The following is a 25,909-nucleotide window of genomic DNA, read 5'->3' as shown; positions in this document are numbered from 1 at the left end:
TTTTTGATGGAGTCTCACTCTGTCACCCAGGCTGAAGTGCAATGGTGTGATCTCGGCTCACTGCAACCTCCACCTCCTGGGTTCAAACGATTCTTTTGCCTCAGCCTCCTGAGTAGCCAGGATTACAGGTGCACACCGCCATTCTGGGCTAATTTTTCTATTTTTAGCAGAGACAGGGTTTTGCCATGTTGGCCAGGCTGGTCTTGAACTCCTGACAGGTGATCCACCTGTCTTGGCCTCCCAAAGAGCTGGGATTACAGGTGTGAGCCACCACGCCTGGCCAGGTGAGTACATCTATTACATGTGGAGTATAAATTGGCCCAATCTCTAAGGAAACGTGGAAATCAATGAAAATGGCAAGTGTTAGGCTGGGTGCGGTGGCTCACGTTTGTCATACCAGCACTCTGGGAGACCAAGGCGTGTAGATCACCTGAGGTCAGGCATTCCAGACCAACCTGGCCAACATGGTGAAACCCCGCCTCTACTAAAAATACAAAAATTAGCTGGGCGTGGTGGTGCGCGACTGTAATCCCAGTTACTTGTGAGGCTGAGACAGGAGAATCGCTTAAACCTGGAAGGCGGAGGTTGCAGAGCCGAGATGGCGCCACTGCACTCCAGCCTGGGCAACAAGAGCGAAACTCCATCTCAAAAATAAAAATAAAAATAAAAATAAAATGGAGAGTTTTGACTCCTTGAACAAACAATTTCTGATATCCTCCAATTACACATGAACTTGCAAGTGATGATGATGTGGTACTTACTGCTAACAGACAAATATTGAGAACAGTATAAATATCCACCATTAGGAACCTTACTACAAAATTATGGTGCATCCAAACAATCGATCCTCTTCAGACTGTCAAAAGAATAGGGAAGAGGAGGCCGGGTGCGGTGGCTCACGCTTGTAATCCTAGCACTTTGGGAGGCCGAGGCGGGTGGATCACCTGAGGTTGGGAGTTCGAGTCCAGCATGACCAACATGGAGGAAATCCTGTCTCTACTAAAAATACAAAATTAGCTGGGTGTCGTTGCAGGCTCCTGTAATCCCAACTACTCAGGAGGCTGAGGCAGGAGAATTGCTTGAGCCCAGGAGGCAGAGGTTGTGGTGAGCCGAGGTCAAAACAAAAATAAACAAGACCCCCAAGCTTGTAACGTCTTATCCACCAAAGCGCATTTATAAAGGAATTACTCACTGGCTGCCTCATTTTCTCATTCATCAAAAGAAACAAAGATTTATTGAACCCCTACTGTATGCTTGGCACTCTCGGGGACCACAGAACAGCCCTGGTACAGAGGGAGAACACAGGTTCAGAAGGATTTTGTCACTTGGTCACACAGTGAGCAAGAAGAGGCAGGATTCAAACCCAAACCCACCTGGTCCCAAAACTCAGAGGTGGATTTCCTAGAGATGATGTGACTGTAAAGAGGGCCCAGGAGAGACCCCAGTACTCCTGCAGGCAAGACCTTGGGACTGGGGTCTCCCATGGCCGGGGTGGCCTTGTCCATGGATCACGTCCCCTGAGCTGCCCATCAACCCCGGGGAGTTTGGCTGGGTTCTGCACAGATCGCCACTTAGAACCTGGTGGGTGTTGAAGTTGAAAGAACATTCCATCCCTCCTGGATCTCTAAGGAGGGAAATGTGGGTGGGGGTCAGGGAAGGAGGAGGAACTCAGAGAGGATGGAGACGGGGTCTCAGAGGACAAATGAGGAGCTCAGTGCTTGCATATCTCAAAGGGCCAGGGCATGCCATAGCCTCGGTTTCCTCATCTGCAGGACGGTGACAAACATGCCCGGATGTTACAACATTGTCTCGTGCACAGCTGCTATCCAGCATAGAGTTAACGTGCAAACAGAGGGTGGCTTAGCAGCTCCAGAAGTCCAGCCCTGTCTGGGGAAGAGGCAGCCATCAGGCCCCTGATGGGGTGCAGTAGGGTAGCCCCAGTAGGAGGCACCCGGGACGTCTGGCCCACGATGAGAAGTTCCTGAGAGCTGGAAGTTTGGTTGTCATGGAGACGACATTGACAGTCTCTATGGCGACAGCTCGGTGAGCAGGGCCCCGTTGTCGACAAGGAAAACCCTAGGGGGACAGGTGTTCTGTTACCTCGGACACCAGAGTTTGGTTCCCATGGCAACGGCGGTGGGGTCCAAACTGCCCAGGGGCGGAGCTTGGAGTGGGATTGGAGCCTGGAACTGGAGCGGGATTGGAGACAGGGACAGTTTGTTTCCGTGGTGAGAGCCGGAGAACTGGATGTTAGGTCACCCTGGGGACAGTTTCGGGGAGGGTGATCTCCATGGCGGTAGGTCAGGGTAGGGACAGCCAGAAGTCGAGGTGTAGGGCTCCAGGGTGGGGGCCAGTGAGATGAGAAACGTGTGGTATCCATGGTTACAGCTGGAGGAGGGAGGCACTGTCTTCATGGGTGTGACTGATGAAGGAAGGGGTGTATGACTCTAGGTGACAGGTAGCAGCAGGACTCGCTGCCTTGGTAACAGTGGGACCCAGGGCAGCTGCTCTCCATAACGAGCGACATGGACCTCCAGATCCCGGGCCCGGGGAGATGGTCTCTTTGGTGACAGTCCGGGAAGGGGGCGTCGGGGACAGGGCCGGTTTGCTCTCCCTTCAAAGAAATACCTGAGGGGTGGAACGTGGCCCCCAGTCAGTGAGCCAGCTGGCTGCGTGTCAGTCTGAGGTGGCAGATGGCGGTGCTCTCCCATGAAACTAGAAGGGTGTGCCCTGTTACCTGGAAATTTCAGGGGACTCTCAGGGAGAAGGGCAGAATGGGAGTCTCCAGTACTCAGGTCACCATAGGGGAAAATAAGTGCCTCGGCTCACAACCTCCATGTGACCACGGGGAGTGACCCCGAAACTCCTGTAGTCTCTCCAGGTGACAGGGAGGAGGGGGCCCAGTGTCCACGTGACCGCAAGGGACTAGTGTGCACTCTCCAGTGAGATGTGTACGGCCAGTCTCCAGTCAATCCCGGGGGTCCAGCCACCAGGCGACCACGAGGGCGGTTGGTCTGTTTCCAAGTGGTCTCGGGAGGCGTGGCCAGTCTTCAGGAGATTGCGGCTCTGCTGGCCTCTGAGGTCCCCAGTGGGCGTGGCCCTTATGGAGAAAGTCGGGGAGTGGGGAAAATCCTCTCTCCAGAAGAGGTGAGGGCTGGGCTCCAGGGAACTCCAAAGTACTGTTGTGCCGGATTAGCCAGTCTCCAGGAACCCCAGGGGCACAGTTAGTTTGTAAGGGACCACAGGTTATGTGGCCAGTGTCCAGAGCTTCAGGGGCGTGGCCAGCCTCCAGGGGACGGCAGGGCTCTAGACCAGTGGTCATGCACCCTGGCCGTCCGCCTGCTCCCAGCCTAGACGCGCAGCGGGGTCCAGGCAGCAGGGTCGCGCGCGCCCCCCGCCCAGCCTCCGCCACCCGCCCAGCCCCAGCCCCAGCCGCCGGGTGCCGGGTCCGGTGCGCCAGGCGCGCGGTAGCAGTAGACGCCGAAGAGCCGTCGGGTGGCGTCCGGGAAGCCCAGGCTGCGCACGCCAGGCCGGCGGCCTCCGCAGCGCGCGCGCGGGTTCACGATGGGGTAGCGCGCGCTGCCATCGGCCAGCCAGCCCGCGGTGCAGCGGTCCAACAGCTGCAGCTTCCACGCGGCAAACAGCTGCCCCACCTTGGCCACGGCCGCTCCACGCGCAGCACACGCGCGCGCAGCTCCGGAGAAGGGTACCGGCCGCAGCGGCTTCAGGAAGAACACGCGCCCTGCGGGGGTGGGGTGGGAGACGAGTTATTAGTGCGGCTCCTGGGACCTGGCCTCAGGATTCAGGACTGCCCCCCCAACATGCAACCTAGGACTCTGGCCTTGGCCTCGGGATCCAGGAACAGTTCGTCCTCTGCAGCCTGGGACCGCAGCCTGGGCCCAACCAGTGTCGGTGCCAGGCGGTGTGTGCTGCGCCTAGACACTCTAGGGAGAGGGGTCTCCTGTTTCTGATCGCTAAGAGCTGGGTGGGGAAGAAGGCCCCGGGGTTGGGGTACTGTTGCGGCAGAGGCTCGTCTGGGGGTGGGCCTACGCACCCGGCAGGTTGGACGTGAAGCAGAAGGCGTCGTAGCGTTCCTCGGCGTTATGGCGATACCCGTAGTTACGCACGCCGCCGTTGGCACCACCGTCGGCCCCTGCGCTCGCGGTCCCGCCCAGGCCGCCGCAGGGCTCCCGGGGCCGGCTCACGGGGTACTGCACTGAGCCGTCGCGCAACCAGCCTGCGTTGCACCAGTCCAGGCCGTCGCGCCAGGCCGCGTGCAGCTGCTCTGCAGATGCCAGAATGCCATCCTGCTCCGCACATGCGCGCTGCGCCTCCGCGAAGGTCAGCTTGTATCGGCCTCCACGGGGGTGGTAGGGAAAGACCACGCCTGGTGGGGGGCGCACGGGATCAGCCGGTACACCCCGGCCCGCCCTCATGCAACTGACGTCTGGGGTGCTGTGCGACTCTTCAATCGGGACCTTCCAGTCCATCCCTCTTCACTCTAGCCTCAGACCTGACCACGCCCCTCCCCAGATCCCACCCCATGTGACTGCCTCCCTTCGCCTTAAGCTTGGGATTCATTTGACTCTCCCTCTTCACATACTAATTGTGTCCACCCCCTTCCACAGCTGAAGACCTTTGCTCATGCCCTTTCCACCTTATTCTACCTGTTGAACTCCTATTCATCCTTCAAAACCCAGTTCCCAAACCCTCTTCCATTCAGTCTCGTGTGCCTCTGACATTCCCCCATGGCTCCCTCCTTCTGGTCCAGCCCCAAGCCCACGGAGCCTGCGTTCAGTGCTGACTCTCCTAGACTAGGAGCCCCTGGAAAATTGGTTCTGGCAGTACCCACTGACTTCCCTTCCACCTTCAGGTTTTTGTTTTTTGAGAGTTTCATTCTTGTTGCCCAGGCTGGAGTGCAATGGCACAGTCTCAGCTCACTGCAACCTCTGCCTCCCGGGTTCAAGCGATTCTCCTGCCTCAGCCTCCTGAGCAGCTGGGATTATAGGCATGTGCCATTATGCCAGGCTAATTTTGCATTTTTAGTAGAGATGGAGTTTTGCCATGTTGGTCAGGCTGGTCTCGAACTCCTGACCTCGAGTGATCCTCCTGCCTCAGCCTCCCAAAGTGCTGGGATTACAGGCGTGAGCCACCACGCTCAGCCCTTTCAGTTCTTATGACTTTGGAACTTGTCCCTCATTGGACTCACAATTCGTCTAGCTCCAGTATTTTGTGTGTCTATGTTTGAGGGACAGGGCTTGGGGGTGAGTGAGGTACCCAGGAAAGAGGCAGACCGGGGCCAGAGAAAAGACCTGGAGCTGGCAGTCTGGGGATTGAATCTTGGCTGTGCCACCAACTACCACTGTCCTGGGCAAGGTTCTAACCTCTCTGAGCTTGTTGTCCGTATGCTGGTAATAGCTGTCTCCCTTGGGTTTTTAGGGAATTAAATTAGAGACTGAGAACTCTTCAACAAAACACCTTTCACATAGAAAATGTCCAGTAAAGAAGAGCTGCTGCTGCTATTGTTGTTATTTGTTATTGTTAGGGAGGTCAGCAAGCCAGCGCCCTTAAATCTCACCTAGAATTTTCTAAGGCGAACTGAAAAAGGCCAACCAAATAGGAAGGAATTGTTCAAATAGAAACTCCACCTTCCAGCTCCAGGGTCAGCCAATCAGAGCATCCCATCTTCCAGCTACAGTGATTGGCTCACAGTTGGGCACATGACACAAGCTGGGCCAATGAGGGACAACTCTGGGACTCTAGCTGCTGCTCATAGGAAATCAGTTGGTAAGCGGGGACGTGAAAGCCTAGGCGCTGTGGTTTTGGTTCCAGAAAGAGAAACCTGCCGGAAGAAAGCCTACCCAGGGAAGCAGAGCAGAAGGATGGTTCCTGACATAGTGAGTGCCCGAATCCTACCCCAGGATTTCTCAGTGTCCTCACTGTGGACATTTTGGACTGGATCACACTTTTTCTTCTTTCTCTCTCTTTTTTTTTTAGACACAGTTTCTCCATGTTGGTCAGGCTGGTCTCAAACTCCTGACCTCAGGTGATCCGCCCGCCTCGGCCTCCCAAAGTGCTGGGATTACAGGCTTGAGCCACCGCGCCCGGCCTTCATGCTTTTTCTTTTTTTTTGAGATGGAGTCTTGCCCTGTCACCCAGGCTGGAGTGCAGTGGCATGATCTTGGCTCACTCCAACCTCTGCCTCCCAGGTTCAAGCAGTTCTGCCTCAGCCTCCCAAGTAGCTGGAATTACAGGCATGCACCACCACACCTGGCTAATTTTTGTATTTTTACTAGAGATGGTGTTTCAGCATGTTGGTCAGGCTGGTCTCAAACTCCTGACCTCAGGTGATCCGCCCGCCTCGGCCTCCCAAAGTGCTGGGATTACAGGCGTGAGCCACCATACCCAGCCTGGATCACTTTTTGTGGGGGACTATCCTGTGCCTGGTTGGATATTTAGCTGCATCCCTGGCCTCTACCCACTAGATGCTAGTAGCAACTGCCTTCTCCAGATGTGGCAACCTAAAATATCTCGAGATATCGCCAATGTCCCTGGCGAGGAAAATCACCCAGAATCGTATGGGGGCTCTACCTCACCAACGCTCTAAATGCCTGCCGGCCAACTTGATTTGGTTTCTGTCCCTTGCAATCCCCACCTCCTCCTTTCTTAGAAGCAAGGTTTATCCTGCCCACGGGCTGATCACCTTCCAGGTCCAGCTTGACCATGCCAGCGTCGTCTTCCAGCTCATTGGTGACCTCGCACTCATAGCGCCCGTAGTCTTGCAGCGTGACGTTTCGGAGGACCAGGGAGGCGTCCCCAGGCCCGTCGCCCTGAAGTTCGGCCCGCCCACGGTAGCTGCCGAATGCCCGGTGCTGGGGGCCCAGTGCCACAAAGACGTCGGTGAAGGCCAGCGGGTCCACCACTTTTGTCCACTTGAGTCGGACGCCATCGTGACCGTGGGCGGCTGCTTCGTAGTGGTAGCGGCAGGGCAAGACTATAGTGCCACCCCGGTGGCTTACCACCTGCCCTGGCGCTGTCTGCACCACTACCGAGCCGGACTCACCCTCTGCGGGCAACCAAGCAGGGTTCAGAGAGGGGGCCTAGGGGCAGAGGGGGGCCCCTAGGGAGGGAAACGTGGGAAGACTCGGGTGGGGGTCTAGGAATCAGAAGGGTCAGGAGGCTCAAGGAGAGGGCGAGGGGCTCAGATGGCGAGTGCTTGGGGAAACCGTGGACGTCAGGACCGCCCTACCTGCTACCCCTCTCTGCACTTGGCCACTTCTCCTGCTTTTCGCGGAGAAGATCACTTTTAGCGGAGAAGACCACTTTTAGCGGCCCAGACTTACCCAGCACGTGCACGACCTTCTTCCGGCCACGCTGCGCTCCCGCGGGGGCTGTGAGCAGGAGAACGCCCCAGGCCGCGGCCCAGAGAGCGCCGGGACCCAGGGCCGCCCGAGCGCACACCTGGGGCGGGGCGGGGGGCGGACACGGCGCTCAGTCCAGCCTCCCAGCCCTGGCCTTCAGGAGGCCTGACTCCCTCGCGGGCCTGCCTTCCCCAAGGCGAGGACCTCTCACACGCCCATGCCCCCGCCCTTTCCGGGGTCCCGGAGAACTCCCTCAGGGAGAAGGCTAGCAGACCCTCCTCCCCGTTTCCGTCCTGGGACCTCACCCCCCTCGCTCCTGCAAGAACCCACGCCCCTAGACTCCCCCCTCCTTCAGTCCTGCCCGGATCCCGCCTAACCCCCTACCCCCAAAACCAGAGGCTTGCTGCCCCGCCCCCTTCTCGCCCCGGTCCGGGCCCGAGGATGGGGGGGTGGGGAAGAGCCGGAGGAGCGGCGGCAGCAAGGTTATCCGTGCGCCAGGAGACTGCAGCAAACCGGGCCAGGGCGGGCAGGGAGGGGGGGAGAGCTGGAGAGGCACAGGGAGAGACTTGGGGAGTGAACAGGGACAGAGAGGCAGGGAGAGGCAGAGAAGAGAGCGCGCCACACAGGAAAAGGGGAAGGGAAGACGGAGAGGCAGAGATGGAGAGGGAGAGACAGATGGAGAGGAAGAGGCAGAGGACAGTGCCAGAGGGAGAGACAGGAGGGAGAGAGAGAGACAGAGATGGAGAAGACAGATGGAAAGGAAGAGACAGAGATGGAAAGAGGCAGAGGACAGTGCCAGCGGAAGAAGAAGAGAGGCAGAGGGAGAGACAGAGATGGAGAGGGAGAGACAGATGGAGAGGAAGAGACAGAGATGGGGGAGAGAGACAGAGATGGAGAGGGAGAGACAGAGAAGGAGAGAGAGACAGAGATGGAGAGGGAGAGACAGATGGAGAGGGAGAGACAGAGATGGAAAGAGGCAGAGGACAGTGCCAGCGGAAGAAGAGAGGCAGAGGGAGAGACAGAGATGGAGAGGGAGAGACAGAGATGGAGAGAGAGATAGATGGAGAGGGAGAGACAGAGATGGAGAGAGAGACAGATGGAGAGGGAGAGACAGAGATGGAGAAGGAGAGACAGAGATGGGGAGAGAGAGACAGAGATGGAGAGGAAGAGACAGAGATGGGGAGAGAGACAGAGATGGAGAGGGAGAGACAGAGATGGGGAGAGAGAGACAGAGATGGAGAGGGAGAGACAGATGGAGAGAGAGACAGATGGAGAGGGAGAGACAGAGATGGGGAGAGAGACAGAGATGGAGAGGGAGAGACAGAGGAGAGACAGAGGCAGAGAGACTCAGAGAAGAGGAGGGAGAAATAGGGGTGGGGAAAGACAGAAACGGAGAGAAGAAAAGGGCAGAGAGGATGAGACAGAGGCAGGGAGCGATGGAAAAGGAGAGGACAGAGAGTGCCAGAAAGAGCGATCAAAGAGGGTGAGAGACAGAAGAGAAGGAAGAGACAGAAGAAACTCGGAGGTACGTAGATTCAGAGACAGAGAGAGATGGAATCCCAGATTGAGGAGATGGGGCACGCACCACCCTCGCCCGTGGCCCCACTCACCATCTTGCCCGCGCGGCCCCCGCCGAGCGGCCCTTACGCACCCGGACTGCGCTCCCTGCACACCAGGTTAGGACTGGGCAGGTCCCTGCAGGCGGCGCAATCCCGGCGTCTGCCTGCAAGGGGAGGAGGAAGGCGGGCGAGGGGGGGTGCGTTAAAGGGGCCGCGGCGTCCCTCGCTTTCCTGGAGATGTGTCTAGAGCACTGGTCGGGGGATGGGGAAGAAGCACTCTGGACTTTTGAAGGCAAAGCTAGTCCCCTAACCCTGCTGGCTGAACTTAGGCCAGGGAAGAAGTTCTCTAAGCCTCAGTTTAACCATCTTTGAAATGGAGGAGGGAGCTGAGTCTTCTATCTTGGTTACTGTGCTTTGGCAGGGGACCTGGGGGGTCTGGTGAAAGCGATCACTTGGCCTGCTGGCCTCAGTTTACCCATCTGTCCATTGAGTAGTCATGGTGGAGTCCTGGTCCCCAGCACCTCGAAGGTGACTGTGCCGGGTGGGGAGCTCATGAGAGTCACATTCTGCTGTGACCTGGAGCCACAGGCCCCAATCCAATCTGCCCCTCACTGGCTGTGGAACCTTGGAGGAGACAGTTGTCCTCTCTGAGCCTGTTGCTGACTCTTGGGTGAAGTTCCAACAGCCAGACATAAGATCTCCAGTAGGGGTTGGGAGGGGCAAGAAAAAGGGACATCTGGTCAAGCCCCTGACTCGCTCCAGGCGTAAGTCACCCCTAAACCTGGTCTTTCACGCAATTTCAAAAATAAAGACTAGGAAACAGTGAATCTTTCGCCCAACTCCTTGGTTCCTTCCAGGACTCAGTTTCCCCTGCAATGAGCCCAGCCCAACCAGATAGCAGAGGCAGGGTTGTGGTCTCTATGTTCCAGCAGGCTGGGCCTCCATCTCTTAGTTCAGCCATGCCTCGGGGGCTGAGGAAGCCATGATCTCAGACCAGGAGTTTCACCTCCTGAAGACTTGGTTTCCCCATCTGGAATATGGGATCCGGCATGTAGCAGTCAAGGTTAGCCTTTGGTGTGGCATACAGTAGGTGCTATTAGTTATGACTTACTGGCAGAGCAGGAACTTTTCTCTCTGACTGTGACCTTGGGCAGGTCTCTTGTCCATCCTGAGCCTTGGTTTCCCCATCTGGAAGATGGAGCTGTGCATACTGACCAGAGGCCGCCTTCTGCTGTCTCAGCACCTCTCCCTCCGGGCAACCACAACGGAAGTGATGGGTGGGCCCTCGCGGGGGCCAAGAAGAGGGTCCCTCGCCCCTGCACCCTGAAACACTCAGGCACTGAGATTTTGGAAACGGAAAGGCTTTTTACTAAGAGGATCCATCAGGGGATGATGGGTAAATTCTGGAAGGGGTGGCAGCGTCCGTGTGGGGGTTGGAGCGTGGTGACAGCTGTGGGAGGCTCTCTTTGCAGGATCGCTTGGTCGTCGGCCTCCTTCCCACCCACCGGCCTCAAACCACCACAGCCAGGAATAAAGACACCTGGAGATGTTCCTCCTGTCTCTAAAACGCCCGACGCACCCTTCCCGCGGTAGGGCCGGTTGGGCGCGTAAACAGAGTCCTCGGTCCTGAGTCCACAGCCCTCTCACTGCTGCTTCTTGTGGTGGGCCGGGGGGCCAGGGGGTGGTGGCTGCTGAAAGAATGAGGGCCACCGAAGGCAGCGGTAGGCCAGCAGGTGGGGGCCCAGCGCATACAGCAGATTGCACACGAAGAAGCAGCCCCAGGTGTCCTCAGGCACACGGTAGGTGAAGGGCGTGCGCAGGTGCATGGAAGCCCCCATGTGTGAGAACTGTGCCTGGCGGCCGGACAGGGAAGATGGATGTCAGGGGCCAGGAAGGAACGGAAGTCCCAGCATCACCGCCGCCCGCCCAGGTAAGGTCAGGCAGAGCCCGGGGGACGCCCATCACCTCTCTGGCTCTGCTCATCTACCTGTCTCTCATCTCCAGTCCATCTGTCTCTTTTTTATTTTTTTGAGACAGTCTCACTCTGCTGCCCATGCTAGAGTGCAGTGGCGCGATTTCGGTTCACTGCAACCTCTGCGGCCTCCTGGGTTCAAGCAAATCTCGCACTTCAGCCTCCTCTGAGCAGCTGGGACTATAGGCATGCACCACTACAACCAGTTAATTTTCCTTTTTTTTGAGATGGAGTCTCACTCTATCTCCCAAACTGGAGTGCAGTGGTGCGATCTCAGCTCACTGCAACCTCTGCCACCTGGGTTCGAGCAATTCTTCTGCCTCAGCCTCCTGAGTAGCTGGGATTACAGGTGCCTGCCACTGCACCTGGCTAATTTTTGTATTTTCAGTAGAGACGGGGTTTCACCATCTTGGTCAGACTGGTCTTGAACTCCTGACCTCGTGATCCACCTGCCTCGGCCTCCCAAAGTGCTGGGGTTACAGGTGTGAGCCACCATGCCCAGCCCAATTTTTTGTATTTTTAGTAGAGATGGGGTTTCGTCATGTTGCCCAGACTGGTCTTGAACTCCTGAGGTCAGGCAATCCATCCACCTTGGCCTCCCAAAATGCTGGGATTACAGGCGTGAGCCACTGCGCCGGCCTTCTGCTTGTAAAGATTCCTGCCCTTACGTGTCCTGTCTGTCCTCCCTGTGCTTGTCCACTCATCTGTGAGTCTCTCCCCACTTGCCTAACCCCATCTCCTGGGCCCTGCACCCCATCTCTCTCTGACCTGGGTCCAGGTCCTCCACCCAGTCTTCCGCAGCCCAGAGGTCTTAGCACAAATCCCGTGGATTCTAGATGTCTTCCTGGTCCCTACTCCCTGGCTGGGGCCCAGGCTTTAGCACTTTTCATCAGGAACCCAGAAAAAGGCTCCCAGCTCTGACTGGGTCCCTCACTGCTCAAACACCTGCTCCAACTCCCCATCACTCTCAGTGCAAGCCCCCAGTCCCAGAGTTCAAAGCCTTCAGCATCTAGCTGCCAATTTCTCTTATCTCTGCCTTTATCCATGTTATGGTCCTGCTAACTCACTCACTCCCTCTGTGCTTCTCCTCATGGTGTTCCCATTCCTGGAATGCCCTTCCCTGCCTGGAGAACTCATCCCCATACCTCAAAGCCCAGCTCCTATGTCCCTGCTTCTAGGAAACCTTTCCCCTCTGGAATCCTTCACAGCCCCTGTACCTCCATCTTTTCCAATTCTGACCCCGTGGGGCTTGGACTGTCTGTATCAGGCTTTGTCTCCCCTTGACTAGGGAATTGTGGGATACTGGGCCTGGGGCTGTGGCCTCTTGGGGACCCATCATCACAGTGCCCAGGGTGGACACCAAAGTCGCTGATGAGAAGACACAAATTCCCTCCCACATGCCTGCTCACCCACCCACCCCCACCTCACCTGGCCGATGGCTCCAGCAAACACCAAGGCCAAGTCTGGCAGCCAGGAGCAACCAGGGAAGGTGAGAGCATAGGCAGCCAGGCCGCAGAAAGGCAGGACGTAGAACATGTACATCAGCATCTGCGGGGCGGGAGGAGAGGGGCACCGGCCTGTGAGATGAGCAGCTACTCCACGTGGGTCTCCTGAGAAAGGGTCTGGATGGCCTCAGATCCCCCCCAGGCTCTCTGCAAAGTGCTCCTCTATTTCCCTTGGGGATCCTTGCCTCCACCCTCCCAAAACACACACATACATCAAACCTGCCAACCTTTCTCCGGAAGTGGCATGCGACCCTGACGTGGCCAGTCAGAGCATTCCAGCCCCCTGGCCGTGATGCTCAGGAAGAAATGGGCAAGTGATTCAGGCTGAGCCACTCCGAGCCTGCCTAAGACTGGTGCTTAAGCTCAGGGGTAATAAGGGCTCACATGGCTCTGGGGTGGCTGAGTGGGGTATAAAGAAGCCTGGAGCTGCCACAGGCTGTCTCTGCCACCCTACAAAGGGACTGCATGAGAGCCGAGCCATGCAAAGAAAGCAGAGCCCAGAGGCCAGGCGCGGTGGCTCACATCTGTAATCTCAGATTCCACTTTGGGAAGCCAAGGTGGGTGGATCACTTGAGGTCAGGAGTTTGAGACCAGCCAGACCAGCATGGTGAAACCCTGTCTCTACTAAAAATACAAAATTAGCGAGTGTAGTGGATCACACCTGTAATCCCAGCTACTCAGGAGACTGAGGCAGGAGAATCACTTGAACCCGGGAGGTGGAGGTTGCGGTGAGCCGAGATCGTGCCATTGCACTCCAGCCTGGGCGACAAGAATGAAACTCTGTCTCAAAAAAAAAAAAAAAAAGAAAGAAAGAAAGAAAGAAAAGAAAGAAAAATAAAGCAGAGCCCAGGCTACACCTCGAGCGCCTGGATCCAGCCACACCTGAAGACCACATCTGTCCTTTTTTTTGGTAAGACAATAAATTCCATATGGGCTTCCACCTGTTTGAGTTGTGCTTCTGGCATCTGCTTCAAAGAGGCTGGCTGGATCCCTACCCATGGCAGGAGCGTGGTCCTCTCCCCACTGCCCTCTCACCTGCACCTTAGGGTAGGCCACGGGATCCCGCAGGTACGGCTCATACTGGTAGATATAGACAAAGCAGGCATCTGTGGGGCAGTCAAGCACCACCTGCGACAGGCAGACATGCCATCGGCCGTCAGACACCCCTCCCACAGGAAGCCTCCCCGACCCTCCCAGGCCCACACCCCTTGTTCTGGCCTCTCCCAGCCCCGCTCAAGTTGGGATGGGAGAAATGGGGCTTTGTCCTGGAACAGTCAGGTTAGACTTGATGAAGAACTTCCTTGGATGATCAAACAGGAAGAAGGGCAGCACGGGAGAGGTGGGTCAGGGAAGGGAGACCGGAGGCAGGGGAGGGGGAGACGCCAGTGCAGACTCACCAGGCCCCGGAACAGAGTGAAGAAGCCAGCAAGGACGAGGTAGATGACAAGGGCCAGGTCAGCCGGGCGCTGCAGCAGTGCCTTTCTCTGTTCCTCCTGCACCTGCCCCAGGGGAGAGAAACAGAGACAGCGGGAGAGGCATTCAATGAGAGGTACTCAGTAGGTGCTCAATAAAAACTCCTCCCTTCTTTCTATTTTTTTTGTTTGTTTGCTTGAGACGGAGTTTCACTCTTGTTGTCCAGGCTGGAGTGCAATGGCACAATCTCGGCTCACCCAACCTCCGCCTCCTGGGTTCAAGCAATACTCCTGCCTCAGCCTCCCAAAGAGCTGGAATTGCAGTCGTGTGCCACCACGCCCAGCTAATTTTTGTATTTTTAGTAGAGATGGGTTTTCGGCCTCCCAAAGTGCTGGGATTAGAGGCATGAGCCACTGCACCCAGCCTTTTTTTTTGAGACAGGGTCTCATTCTGTTGCCCAGGCTGGAGAGAAGTGGCACAATCCCAGCTCACTGCAGCCTCAATCTCCTGGGCTCACGTGATCCTCCCACCTCAGCCTCCTGAGTAGCTGGGACCACAGGCATGCACCACCACATCTGGCTAATTTTTTAACTTTTTGTAGAGAGAGGGTCTCGCTGTGTTGCCCAGGCTGGCCTCCAACTCCTGGGCTCAAGCGATCCTCATGCCTTGGCCTCCCAAAATGTTGGGATTACAGGCATGAGCCACCTCACCCAGCCCTCCCTTCTTTCTTATGACAAAGGAGATCCTTCCAAGGAAACTAAATCTTTGACCAAAAGCAACTCACACGGGGGACATTCAGGCACGTTGGGACAAGGCCTGAGTGGGGGCAAATACTCACCATGTTGGTGGTGCAGCAGGTTGGCGCCCGGGGCTGGTTGAAGACCCTCATGCCAGCCCAGCATGGCACCAACAGGTAGGGGATGGTGAGGAAGAAGGCAGGCCTGATCTCAGAGCTGTATTTGCCTGTCATGGTGCAGGAGAGAGGGTGTCAGCCATGACAGAACGCTGCTGGACGTCTTTCTGTTTGTTTTGAGTCTTGCTCTGTCGCCCAGGCTGGGGTGCAGTGGCGCGATCTCGACTCACTGCAACCTCTGCCTCCCGGGTTCAAGCAATTCTCCTGCCTCAGCCTCCCGAGTAGCTGGGATTACAGGCGCACGCTACCATGCCCAGTTAATTTTAGTATAGATGGGGTTTTACTATGTTGCCCAAGCTAGTCTTGAGCTCAAGTGATTGATGAGGCAGGCGGATCGCTTGAGCTGAGGAGTTCAAGACCACCCTGCACAATATAGGGATTACAGGCGTGAACCACCATACCTGGCCTCTCTGGCTGGACATCTCGATTCAGAAATAGCATCCTCATTCAAGCTCCAACACCCTCCATGGCTCCCTAGTGCCCACACAATGACGTCCAGGCTCCTCAACCTGACCTGCCTCAATTTACTTCTGACTATGGAGCCTACCTTCCAGTGGGTTCTTTGCTTCCTATGAATACACCTTGGACCTTCCCTCTGCTGAGGCTTTGCCATGCCAACCTCCCAGATTGCCTTCACTGCTCTACCTCCCAAGACCTACGTCTGCAGGATTCACCCTAAAATTCCCTTCCCGTGTCAAGAGCATTCTGGGTCAAACCTCTGGGGCTGGGAACCACTGCCTGGGAATGAAGCAGAGTTTGGGCTCCCCAACCTTCCAAGAGGAAACAGGGACCAGAAAAGGGTATGCTGCTGACTGAGGCTGTGGACACACGAAGAGGGAGGTGGAGCCTCTGCAGACATCAGGAAAGTGATGGAGGATCCAATGGTGGGGGCTTCTAGGTGCAGGGCAGTGACCTGACCTAAGAGAGACTGGATTTCCAAGCCTTGTCCTTACCAAGAATGTTTCCTGTAAGAAACACCAGAATGCTCATGACGAAGGAGCCCAGCCAGTAGAGTCCAACGTTCCGGTATCTCTTCCTGGGCAGGGGATGGAGGGGTAGGCAGGGGATGGACGGGTGACCAGCAGGTAGACACTCCGTAATCTCAGCGCCCCAGCCAGGACCCAGAGATCACCGTGAGCTTCCCAGCTCTGGGTCCCTCTCAGTTTTGTCCAGGATGGAAGGGACAACAGGGAGTTCAATGGGGGAATGAACAGTGAGACCCTCTGTCCAAGGACAGAAGCAGCTGCCCAGGCACAGGGTGGATGTAAGCAATGCCAGGCCACCACCTACACCTGAGACATTCCCTGGAACCTTCTCCTGGCCACCCCTGGCTGGAGCCGTAGAGGAGCATCCTGATTTCTCCTACAGACACTTCTGGCTCCACCCTGCCCTGGGATCCCACCTGAGGACGAAACCTCTCTCCCGGGGTCAGATGCCACCCCTCCCTGCCCCCCGCACCTCCTGCAGATGGCGCCGGCCATGGCCAGGTAGAGGAGGTAATGAACAGTGCCGTCCCAGTAGCAAATGAAGACTCCGTGCGCTGTGCGCAGGTATGGCTCTCCCTGTGGGGGCAGGTGGGAGGCTCAGACGGGCAGTGGGGCAGGGAGATCCCTGGCCGTCCCCCAAATACCTCCTTGGTGCAGAACTCCATGAAGCCCATCACGTAGCCGTCTTCCTGAAGAGCGATGATGAGGTCCACAACTGAGGTGAAGGCGAAGATCGCGAAGACTGAAATGAGTGGGTGGGCGGGGTCAGGTGTGGGAGGAGACACGAGTGGGTGGGACTAGGGCTCAGTGTGGGCGGGGCTTGACGTTAAGGTCAGGGATGAGATTATTGCTGGCAAGGATTCCAGGCCCAGTCCCTGCCTCATTCTGCCTGTCTGATGGAGGAGACACAGCCTGGCCCTCAGATGTCCCTGGTTTGATTGGAAGGCCCAGTGCCTGCCTTTGGGAGTCCCCAGTCTCATGGGAGAGGCACCGGCCCTGCCCTCAGATCTCACAGTGATGAGGGGGTACACTTTTTCAGGAGCTTCCAATCTGGTGGGGGAGATACAGTTCCTGTTCCTAGGAGCCCCAGGTCTGAAGGTGGAGGCTCTTTGAGGTTCCTCAGTCTAATGGGAGTGTTCATATCTCTTTGAGGTCTCCAGTCTGATGGGAGCTCTTAAAGGGCCCCCAGTCTGATGGAGGATGCCCTTCAATGTCCCCCAGTCCGATGGAGGAGGCCCTTCAATGGCCCCCCAAGTCTGAGGGTGGAGGCCTTTTCCCAGACAGTCTCCTTCCCCACAGCTTCCCACTGACTCACCAGCGTAGAGTGGGTCATAGGAGATCTCACCATGGGACAAGCTGTAGACCGCCACGAAGAGCAGACCCAGGATTAGGGCACTCATCAGTGCCACCCAGAGCGGGCTGTGGAGACGGAAACCAAGTCAGGGAGGCCAGGCCCAGTGCTGAGGCATCGCCCCACCCTCCTGGTGGGGGAAGGGGCAGACTCCAGGAAGCCCCAGGGAAGAGACTGAAGTGTCTGTTCATCCACCAGTGCTGTTCCCTGAAACTGCTCTCACCCTGCGCTGGGCCATTGCTCGGGCTGTTACTTCCTTCTGGAAGCCACTTCCAGAATCCTTTTCCACTTGGCAAACTCCTACTCATCCTTCACGGCCAATTCACATTGTTCTTCCTCCAGGAAGCCCTCCCTGACGCCCCAGAAAGGATCACTATTTAACTTGGACCAGCTACAGAGAGGACATTCATCAGCCCCTTCTTTTTTTTTTTCTTTTGAGACTGAGCTCTGACGCCTAGGCTGGAGTGCAGTGGTGTGATCTAGGCTCACTGCAACCTCTGCCTTCTGGATTCAAGTGATTCTCCTGCCTCAGCCTCCCGAGTAGCCGGGATTACAGGTGCCCACCATCCTGCCCAGCTAATTTTTGTATTTTTAGTGGATACGGGGTTTCATCATGTTGGCCAGGCTGGTCTTGAACTCCTGACCTCAGGTGATTCACCCACTTTGCTCCTAAAGTGCTGGGATTATAGGTGTGAGCCGCCAGGCCTGCCCCTCTGACTGTACCATTTATCCCATCATTATGTGTTTGACTCAGGCTGTTCAGTCATTCAACAACATCAAGTCCCTCTGTGGCCAGACCCAGCTCCCAAGCCAGAGGGTCTCGAGTGCTCAGTTCTGTAGACTTCACTGTCCAGGCTCCTGACTCCTCCCAGCTAAAGTCCAAATGCCTCCTCAGCTCCACCCTGCCCCTGCCCTGATCTGCATCACCAACGTGATAAGACAGGTCAACCAGTTGCATAGGTAACAGAAGCCACATCTCTGGGCATCCCTCAACCCAGGTGGGCAAATCCAGGCCCAAAGAGGATGGGAGTGATATCCAGTTGTCCAGGGTCACACGGCAAGATTCTGTCCGTCACTCTCCCGGCCCCTACCTTCTCACGATCCCCTCAGCCCCCAAGATCTCTATCCTGACCCCATCTAACAATGACATTATAGTACTCAGATGAGACCAGGACAAATCTCTGTACACAGTTCGTAATCTTTTTTTTTGAGACGGAGTTACCCAGGCTGGAGTGCAATGCGCAATCTAGGTTCACCGCAACCTCCGCCTCCCAGGTTCAAGGGATTCTCCTGCCTCAGCCTTCCAAGTGTCTGGGATTACAGGCTTGCGCCACCACACCTGGCCAATTTGTGTATTTTTAGTAGAGATGGGGTTTCTCCATGTGGGTCTGGTGGTCAGGTTGGTCTTGAACTCTCGACCCCAGGTGATCTACCCGCCTCGGCCTCCCAAAGTGCTGGGATTACAGGTGTGAGCCACCGCACCTGAAACAGTTTGTAATCCTTAACCTAACTATGGGATGAGATCTAGGATTATGCCCATCACACTGATGAGGAAACTGAGGCTCCCAGAGGAACTTGGTTCACCCAGGATCCCAAGAGATGGAGACAGGTATTCCCACCCAGGGGGCCAGGCCTACAGTCAAGACTGTCTCCACCCCATGGCTTGAGTTGAGCTGGGTTTAGAAGTGTGAGGGGATTGCAGATGCCCGCTATCCAGTGGCTGGACCCGCGGGGCTAGGATGCAGGGTTAGGAGACAGGGACCGGGAAAGGTAGTCTAGGGACAGGGTGAGCCAGCCCTGAACAAGAGGAAAGTCCCAGGCCGCTGTGTGTGTGTGTGTGTGTGTGTGTGTGTGTGTGTGTGTGTGTGTGTATACTTTTACCTTGGCGACTTTGGAGCCTGTGCAGGGCGCATCCCTGGGAAAACCCCAGAAATCCTCCAAAACTCTGTCTTGTGGGGGCTCTCCTCATCATTCCTTCTCCCCAGGCCCCAAACATCCCAGGAGCGGCCGCATCTCAGCCTCCAGCCCGGCGGGAAGGGGACTTCTGGTTAGAAGGGGGCGTTCTTTCGGCCCAGCCGCGTTCCAGTCGGGTCGGAGCTGAGCTGGGGCGCAGGGCTCGCAGGAGTCAAGTCCGCCGCCCGCGCATCCTCCCTCCCGCCCCGCTGCGCTCCTCCCCGCCTCTGCCCGCTCCCACTGCCCCCAAAGGAGGCCCGGCCCCTCCCCGCACGCACTGCGAGAGCGCCGAGACGTGGTTGAGCGCGTAGGACAACGGGAGGGCGCTCAGCGACAGCGCCGCGATCTTGCCGGCCAGCGGCGGGATGTCCATGGCGGCGGCGCCCGGACCCCGGCTCTGCCCCGGCGCGTCCTCCAGGGCGCTCGGCTCCTCAGTGGCGGCGCGTCCGGGCCAGGGCTGCCAGGGACCCGCCCCGCGCAAAGGTCGCCCCTCGCTGCGCCCTGGGCCGGCCTAGGTGACCGCCCTGCGTGTGCTCGGGGCACTTCCAAGTTCCCTCCCCGGCCCTCCCCCTGGCAGCTGCCCGGTCCCTTCGCCCTTCCCTATCGACGCCCTCGTCGCCAGTGGCCTTCCCGCTACTCAGCCTCAGTTTCCCTCTCTGTCAAAGACTGGGACACACCACCTCAGGAGCTTCTGCTCTTAGGCCAAGGGGTGCGCCCGGAGCTCCTAGCGTGCCCCCTCTTCCCCGCACCCCCACAACTTCGTTCTAAGGAAATTCGTTCTCCAGGACTCTTTCTGACTTTCTAAACCTCTGCATTCCCCAGTTTTCCACCCCCACCCAAAGATCAAGTGGGCATTGCCTGTGTGCGCTGATGGAACAACCTCCAGCTCTTGGGCGCAAAATGCCTTTTTCCTTTTTTTTTTTTTGAGACGGAGTTTCGCTCTCGTTGCCCAGGCTGGAGTGCAATGGCGCGATCTCGGCTCACCGCAACCTCCGCCTCCTGGGGTCAGGCAATTCTCCTGCCTCAGCCTCCTGGGTAGCTGGGATTACAGGCACGCGCCACCATGCCCAGCTAATTTTTTGTATTAGTAGAGACGGGGTTTCACCATGTTGACCAGGATGGTCTCGATCTCTTGACCTCGTGATCCACCCGCCTCGGCCTCCCCTCTTTTTTTTTTTTTTTTTTTTTGAGACGGAGTTTCGCTCTTGTTACCCAGGCTGGAGTGCAATGGCGCGATCTTGGTTCACCGCAACCTCCGCCTCCTGGGTTCAAGTGATTCTCCTGCCTCTTCCTGAGTGGCTGGGATTACAGGTGCGGACCAACACACCCGGCTAATTTTTGTATTTTTTAGTAGAGACGGGGTTTCACCATGTCGGTCAGGCTGGTCTCTCAAACTCCTGATCTGGTAATCCACCTGCCTCAGCCTCCCAAAGTGCTGGGATTACAGGTGTGAGCCACCGCACCTGGCCTAAAATGCCTTTCCGTGTGCTTAGAGTTGAGTTTTCACACAGTGGCCGCAAATGAAAACACGTTTCCAGGCAGGTGTGAAGTTTTGTTTGCTTGTTTTCATGTCATAAGTTTATTTACACACATATCTAGTATGCCAGATGAGTTTGAGTTTGATCCATTTTCCAGAGACTGCACCTCTTAAAATGCTCTTCGTATCTGTTAAATGGATGAGCTGAAACACCCTTATTTTTTAAGCAGTTGGTGTCTTACTGTAAAAAAGGGTGCAGCAAATCCAGATCCAAAGTACAAACACATCATGGCTAGTAACCGCCACTTGTTTTCCACTGAAAATGGCAAATTCTTCCCAGGAGTCTCCTCATAGTGGCACCTACAGATCGCAGAGGCTGTGAACCTCCGGATGCTCTGGCCCAACATAGAGTTGCTGGAAGCTCTGTGGAAGGCGCAGAGACCGAGCACGGAAGAAACAGCGGCACCTCACCAAGACCATTTGTTTGTTTTTTGAGAGGAGGTCTCAGTTGCCCAGGCTGGAGTGTAGTAGTGGCCTGCCTTGAACTCCTAGCCTCAAGCGACCCTCCCAGCTCAACCTCCCAAGTAGCTGGGACTACAGGTATGCACCACCATGCGTAGCTAATTATTTTATTTTTTGTAAAGATGGGGGTCTTACTTTGTTGCCCAGGCTGGTCTCAAAACTCCTGGGCTCGAAAGATCCTCCCACCTCAGCCTCTCAAAGAGCTGGGATTACAGGCGTGAGCCACCTCGAGGGCTAAGTGTGAAGCTTTGATTCCGGAGCTGTCCCTTTGCAGGATAGTCCTGGGTTGAGGATTCTTCATGGTGGGGAGAGGGTAGGAGGAAGGAGTCCTAGAGGGTGGGGGCTGAAGTTAGAATATCGGGAGGAGCCAGTTTGGTGAAGAGTTTGTGAACGTTGTTCCTGGCTGGGAGGAAAATGTCTCGGAAAATGGAACCAAGCAGCGGAAAGGAGGTCGGTTTGGCTGGGGTCTGATAAGAAGCCAGGCAACTGCAAGAGACTGTGGGAGGTTCTGAACAGCTTGGAGGGGGCTGCAGTATTGGAGGGGAGAATTAGGAGGAAGCCATCTGTCTTTGTCATGCTCTCCAACCAGCCTCACCCTCTGGCCCATGTGTGGATGCTGCAGACAGCAAGGTGAACCATGCCCATCTGACTCCTGCCCCACAGGAGCCCAGTCTGGGGTTGGCACAGATTCAACCCCTGCCTCTACCCCTGACCCCTTCTGCATGTGGACCCTTGGCCTGATGCCAACTGGGTCACAGGTCTGTCTGAGCTGGGCCACAAGAGGGTCTTCTGGCCACAGGTCTGATTCAGCCTCCTTCCCCAGGTGCCCATTGCCCATGGGGTGAAGTTCAGGTTCCTCTGGACTGACCTTCCCCAACTCTAGCAGGATCAACACCCCCCAGGCTTGCTGTCTGCAAGATGAGCCTTCTTATAAGGGGGTCCCAGCATCTCCTCCTCAAGGCAGCCCTGCCTGCCACCCCCACCCTATCTTCTCCACGCAGGGCCAGGGTGTCTGTGCCCAGCTCAGTCTAGGGGCCGGGCCTTGCCCTGTGTCCAGGACGCACCTGCACACACACACAGCATTTGGAGGCCTCATCCCTTGCCAGGGGGTAAAGTCCATGTCCTGAGCCTAGTGAGCCTCCAGCTCGCTGAGAACTCGGTGAGAACTCGAGAAGTGACTTGGACAGCTGAATGCCTGGGACCAAGCCTTAGGATTCCCCGTCTCCTGAACCACTGGCTGCAAAGAGCTACCCTGCTGTGCTCAGGGTCCTGGCCCACTGCCCTCTGGGCAGCCCCCATGCATGAGCACCCAGGCCAAGCCCACCAATGTTACCCCTTGCTCTGTCTCATGCACAAGAGTCAGGAGCAGAGAAAGGGTGGCATGTCACCCCAGCCTTGGCTCTGCCACTGCCTCTGGCACCTCCCTGGTCGCAGACCCCAGTGAGATACTCTGCAGGCTGCCCCATCTAGGTTCCCTGGTTCCTCTTGGTAGCAGCCTCAGACTTCGTCCCCAGCAGCCTGGCTGACTGGGGCAGATCTTGTTCACCTGGTCCCCGCAGTCGGCACCGTGTTTGCTGATGGCTGTGAGCACGCAGGCTGGCCCGGGAGCCCAACTCTATACCAAGCCTGTGAATAGGGAGCCCCTGGTGCCTGCAGGGGCTGGGCAGCACCCACTGGGTGTGTGTGGGCAGGTGGGAATGCAGATTCCCAGGCCCCCCCCAACCTGCTGACTCAGGAGCTGCAGCTTAAGATCCCCAGGGTGACTCTGACACAAATGTAGGGCTCTGGCCCTGGGGCAGAGTGGGGATCTTGGCACTCACTGTGGCCTGGGATACCCTCCTACCTCAAAACCTCTGGCTCTTCCAGGAGCTGCCTGACTTGCTGGCATGGCACATCCATCCATGTGGCTGTCCCCTAACAACACAAGCCCCAGGGACTCATGTATCTATGACACTGGTGGGACCTGAAGGGCCATAGCCATCACATGTGGTGGGTTTGCCCTGTGCCGGGCCCTGCCAGCGCCACCTGCTGGGAGGAGAGCACACAGGTGTGCCCAGAAGCCACTTGCCTCCACAGGTCTGAGGGAAGGCGGGGACCCTGCCTGGAGACCCCTCCCCAACCTTTCCCTTGCAGGACAGTGCTAGGCTAGGAGGTTCCCGACACTCCTTTAGCCCAGGTGTGGCCAGGTCTCCAGCTTTATTTTGTGAGACAGAGTCTCACTGTTGCCCAGGCTGGAGTGCAGTGGCACAATCTCAGCTCAGTGCAACCTGCCTCCCAGGTTCAAGTGATTCTCCTGCCTCAACCTCCTGAGTGGCTGGGACTACAGGTGCACGCCACCACATCCTGCTAAATTTTGTATTTTTCAGTAGAGATGGGGTTTCACCATATTGGCCAGGCTGGTCTTGAACCCCTGACCTCATGATCCGCCCCGCCCACCTCGGCCTCCCAAAGTGCTGGGATTATAGGCGTGAACCACAGTGTCTGGCCACTCTATTATTTGAGATGGAGTCTTGCTCTGTCACCCAGGCTGGAGTGCAGTGGTGCAATCTCGGCTCACTGCAAGCTCCACCTCCCAGGTTCAAGTGATTCTCCTACCTCAGCCTCCTGAGTAGCTTGAACTACAGGTGTGCACCACTACACTCACCTAATTTTGCTTTTTTGTTGTTTCTTGAGATGGGGTCTCACTTTGTTGCCCAGTCTGGAGTGCAGTGGCTATTCACAGGTGGGATCCCACTACTGAGCAGCACGGGAGTTTTGACCTACTAAGTTTCACCCCTCCTTAGGCAACCTGGTGGTCCCCCACTCCCAGGTTACCACATTGATGCTGAACTTAGTGCAGACACCCGATCGGTATAGCACACTACAGCCCAGAACTCCTGGACTCAAGCGATCCTCCCACCTCCACTTCCTGAGTAGCTGGGACTACAGGCACATGCCACCGCGCCCGGCTAATTTTGTATTTTTAGTAGAGACGAAGTTTCACCACATTGGCTAGGCTGGTCTAGAACTCCTGACCTCAGGTGATCCACCCTCTTAGGGCTCCCAAAATGCTGGAATTACAGGTGTGAGACACTGCGCCCGGCCTTCCAGCTTTATTATGCTGAGAACAGCTTTTCTCCCCTCCAGTGCAACCCAGGCGGAGTGGGGACAGAGACTCCCGAGGCCAAGAAGGAGCCCTGAGACAGCATCTTGCAACCTGTGACCGACCTGGCCCAGCTGCTAAGCGACAGGAGGGTCTTCCTGCAACAGGACCAGGCAGCTGTGGCGGATGAGCACTGGGACTTTATTACACAGCACGGCACTCGTGACAACGGGAGGGGTGGGCAGAAATGCAGGCTGGAACATTCCACAGTCCAGGGACGGTTGGTCATTCAGAAAGTACATGTTTCCAGAACACTCAGTAGTAAGGCCGTCTGGGGTTGTTCTGTGAAAGGCAAAACAGATAACAGAAGGAGGTTAATGCTAAAGTCAGCATTCCTCCTGTCTAGGAACCTTCTGGGGGCAGCTGAGCTCACACCCTTGAGGTGGCAGGGCAGGCTTGGGGGATGGAGCGGGTTCGAATGCAGGAGGGTGGTAGGGGGCTCACTGGTGAGCCCAGCCTGACTGGGCTGAGGAAGGAAGGGAGCCTTCGGTTCCCACCACCACCCTCTCCTGCCGACTGAGAAAAGGCGGCCCAGCTGGGGATGCGCACCAGAGGGTTAGGCCGGAAGCGGTAGGCCAGCATCATCCTCTTGCGGAAGGCCTCATACTCATCATCCTCCTTGGAGAGCTCGGCCGGCCGGTCAATGCCGAAGCCGGCGCCGTCCACTGTGGTGGTACCCCTACAGGGAGGAGATGAGGCGATGTGAACGGGGGGCCAGGTCAGTGCCAGTGGGAAGGGGTCTGGGGCTGGAACTCCAGGCAGAGGGACTGGGCATAGCTGGGCTCTCGGCAGCACCTCCTGAGGGCGCAGGGCTGGGCTGGGCCGTATCTGCGCAGAGAAGCCTGAACCCGAATGGTGAAGGAGGGGAGAGCCCAGGGGCTCCCAGGCCCCAGGGACTTACACAGGGAGGAGGAGCCCACAGTGCAGGTGGTCACAGCTCTTGGGATGGCAGGATGGTTACTCAAAGACAGCCTCGAAGGGGGTACTCAGAGCCAGGGTCATACCTGGGAGAGCTCCTGCCCATCTCTGGGACTGGTTTTGCAGTCATGGAGAATTCAAAAAAGGCCTTCACAAGGCAGACAGGGTCCACAGACCCATGAGGGCCTGACCCATCTGTACCCGCACCCACCTCAGTTGGCCTGGAGACTCACAAGGGGGACAGGAGGCAGCCCTGGGAAGGACCCGGCCCGTATGGCCTCCTGCACTGCAGGCCTGTGCCTGACAAGGGGTGTGCAGTGGGGTGCTGTGATCATTTTGCCACAAGGGAAAAGCAATGCTATAAAGGGTGGAGCAGGGAGGTGGCAGGGGAGCCACGCCCTCCCCCAGGGCCACTCACTTGTTGACCGGGTTCTTGATGCCCTGGCCCTCCGAGCCCAGCCCCTCGCCCTCCTTCCAGCCCATCTTCATCAGCATCTGGTAGCCGATGTTCTCCACGGTCAGCTTGAATTCCTTGTACTCTGAGTAGTCAGGCTCGCGGCCCTCCTGTGGGGTGAGGAGGCAGCTGTCACCCACCAGGGCTGGGGGTGTGGTAGCCCCCAAAATCCAATCCTCTGCCTTTGGCTTCGATGGACCAGAGGCCCATCTGCCTCCCTCCAGACTCCTTGAGAACAGCCCAAGCTTCTCCTGCTTCTCAGGGTCCCCGGGGCCTTAATGCCAAACTATGCACCAAGCTCCCTGGTGGCCAAGTCAAAAGGGCAAGAGGATGAGTTACACAGGCCTTATCCACCTGAGATAAAGCAATGGTTCACGGGCAAA

At 56.9% G+C, this 25,909-nt stretch overlaps 4 protein-coding genes across 5 annotated transcripts in view; all 4 read right to left on the bottom strand.

The window, feature by feature from the left end:
• Positions 1 to 1,206: 1,206 nt before the first annotated feature.
• On the bottom strand, positions 1,207 to 9,656 carry HAPLN4 (hyaluronan and proteoglycan link protein 4). Its single transcript, XM_064382132.1, has 7 exons — positions 9,533 to 9,656; positions 9,013 to 9,084; positions 7,766 to 7,905; positions 7,344 to 7,461; positions 6,704 to 7,066; positions 4,055 to 4,387; positions 1,207 to 3,742 (listed from the first exon to the last, which is right to left on the bottom strand). Exons 1-7 carry the CDS (start codon positions 9,654 to 9,656, stop codon positions 3,351 to 3,353), a joined length of 1,542 nt encoding a protein of 513 aa, XP_064238202.1. The 3' UTR covers positions 1,207 to 3,350.
• A 509-nt stretch (positions 9,657 to 10,165) lies between these two features.
• Positions 10,166 to 19,472, bottom strand: TM6SF2 (transmembrane 6 superfamily member 2). 2 transcript variants are annotated; one of them, XM_012443652.3, is made up of 10 exons: positions 19,292 to 19,472; positions 17,025 to 17,128; positions 16,354 to 16,451; positions 16,182 to 16,285; positions 15,677 to 15,759; positions 14,649 to 14,773; positions 13,795 to 13,896; positions 13,433 to 13,525; positions 12,321 to 12,440; positions 10,166 to 10,773 (listed from the first exon to the last, which is right to left on the bottom strand). In XM_012443652.3, exons 1-10 carry the CDS (start codon positions 19,384 to 19,386, stop codon positions 10,564 to 10,566), a joined length of 1,134 nt encoding a protein of 377 aa, XP_012299075.1. In that variant the 5' UTR covers positions 19,387 to 19,472; the 3' UTR covers positions 10,166 to 10,563. The 2 variants fall into 2 exon arrangements, with proteins under 2 accessions (XP_012299075.1, XP_012299076.1); XM_012443653.3 differs by lacking the exon at positions 19,292 to 19,472 and adding an exon at positions 18,942 to 19,031.
• A 1,233-nt stretch (positions 19,473 to 20,705) lies between these two features.
• On the bottom strand, positions 20,706 to 20,897 carry LOC110567933 (cytochrome c oxidase subunit 7C, mitochondrial-like). The gene has a single exon (XM_064380701.1). The coding sequence runs from the start codon at positions 20,895 to 20,897 to the stop codon at positions 20,706 to 20,708; it is 192 nt and encodes a 63-aa protein (XP_064236771.1).
• Positions 20,898 to 24,089: 3,192 nt separating this feature from the next.
• The window catches only part of SUGP1 (SURP and G-patch domain containing 1), a 30,104-nt gene continuing 28,284 nt past the window's right edge, over positions 24,090 to 25,909 (bottom strand). The window contains exons 12-14 of the mRNA XM_012443556.2: positions 25,491 to 25,636; positions 24,704 to 24,833; positions 24,090 to 24,436 (exon numbers count right to left, since the gene is read on the bottom strand). Of these exons, the coding sequence (XP_012298979.2) occupies positions 24,410 to 24,436; positions 24,704 to 24,833; positions 25,491 to 25,636 (303 nt within the window). The 3' untranslated portion in view covers positions 24,090 to 24,409. The remainder of the gene's footprint in view (positions 24,437 to 24,703; positions 24,834 to 25,490; positions 25,637 to 25,909) is intronic.

The sequence above is a fragment of the Aotus nancymaae genome, unplaced genomic scaffold (assembly GCF_030222135.1).
Source record: "Aotus nancymaae isolate 86718 unplaced genomic scaffold, 86718_ANA_hifiasm-v0.15.2.pri h1tg000028l, whole genome shotgun sequence".
NCBI lineage: Eukaryota > Metazoa > Chordata > Mammalia > Primates > Aotidae > Aotus > Aotus nancymaae.
Note: the sequence above shows the minus strand (reverse complement) of the source record. Positions and strands in the feature narration are given on the sequence as shown.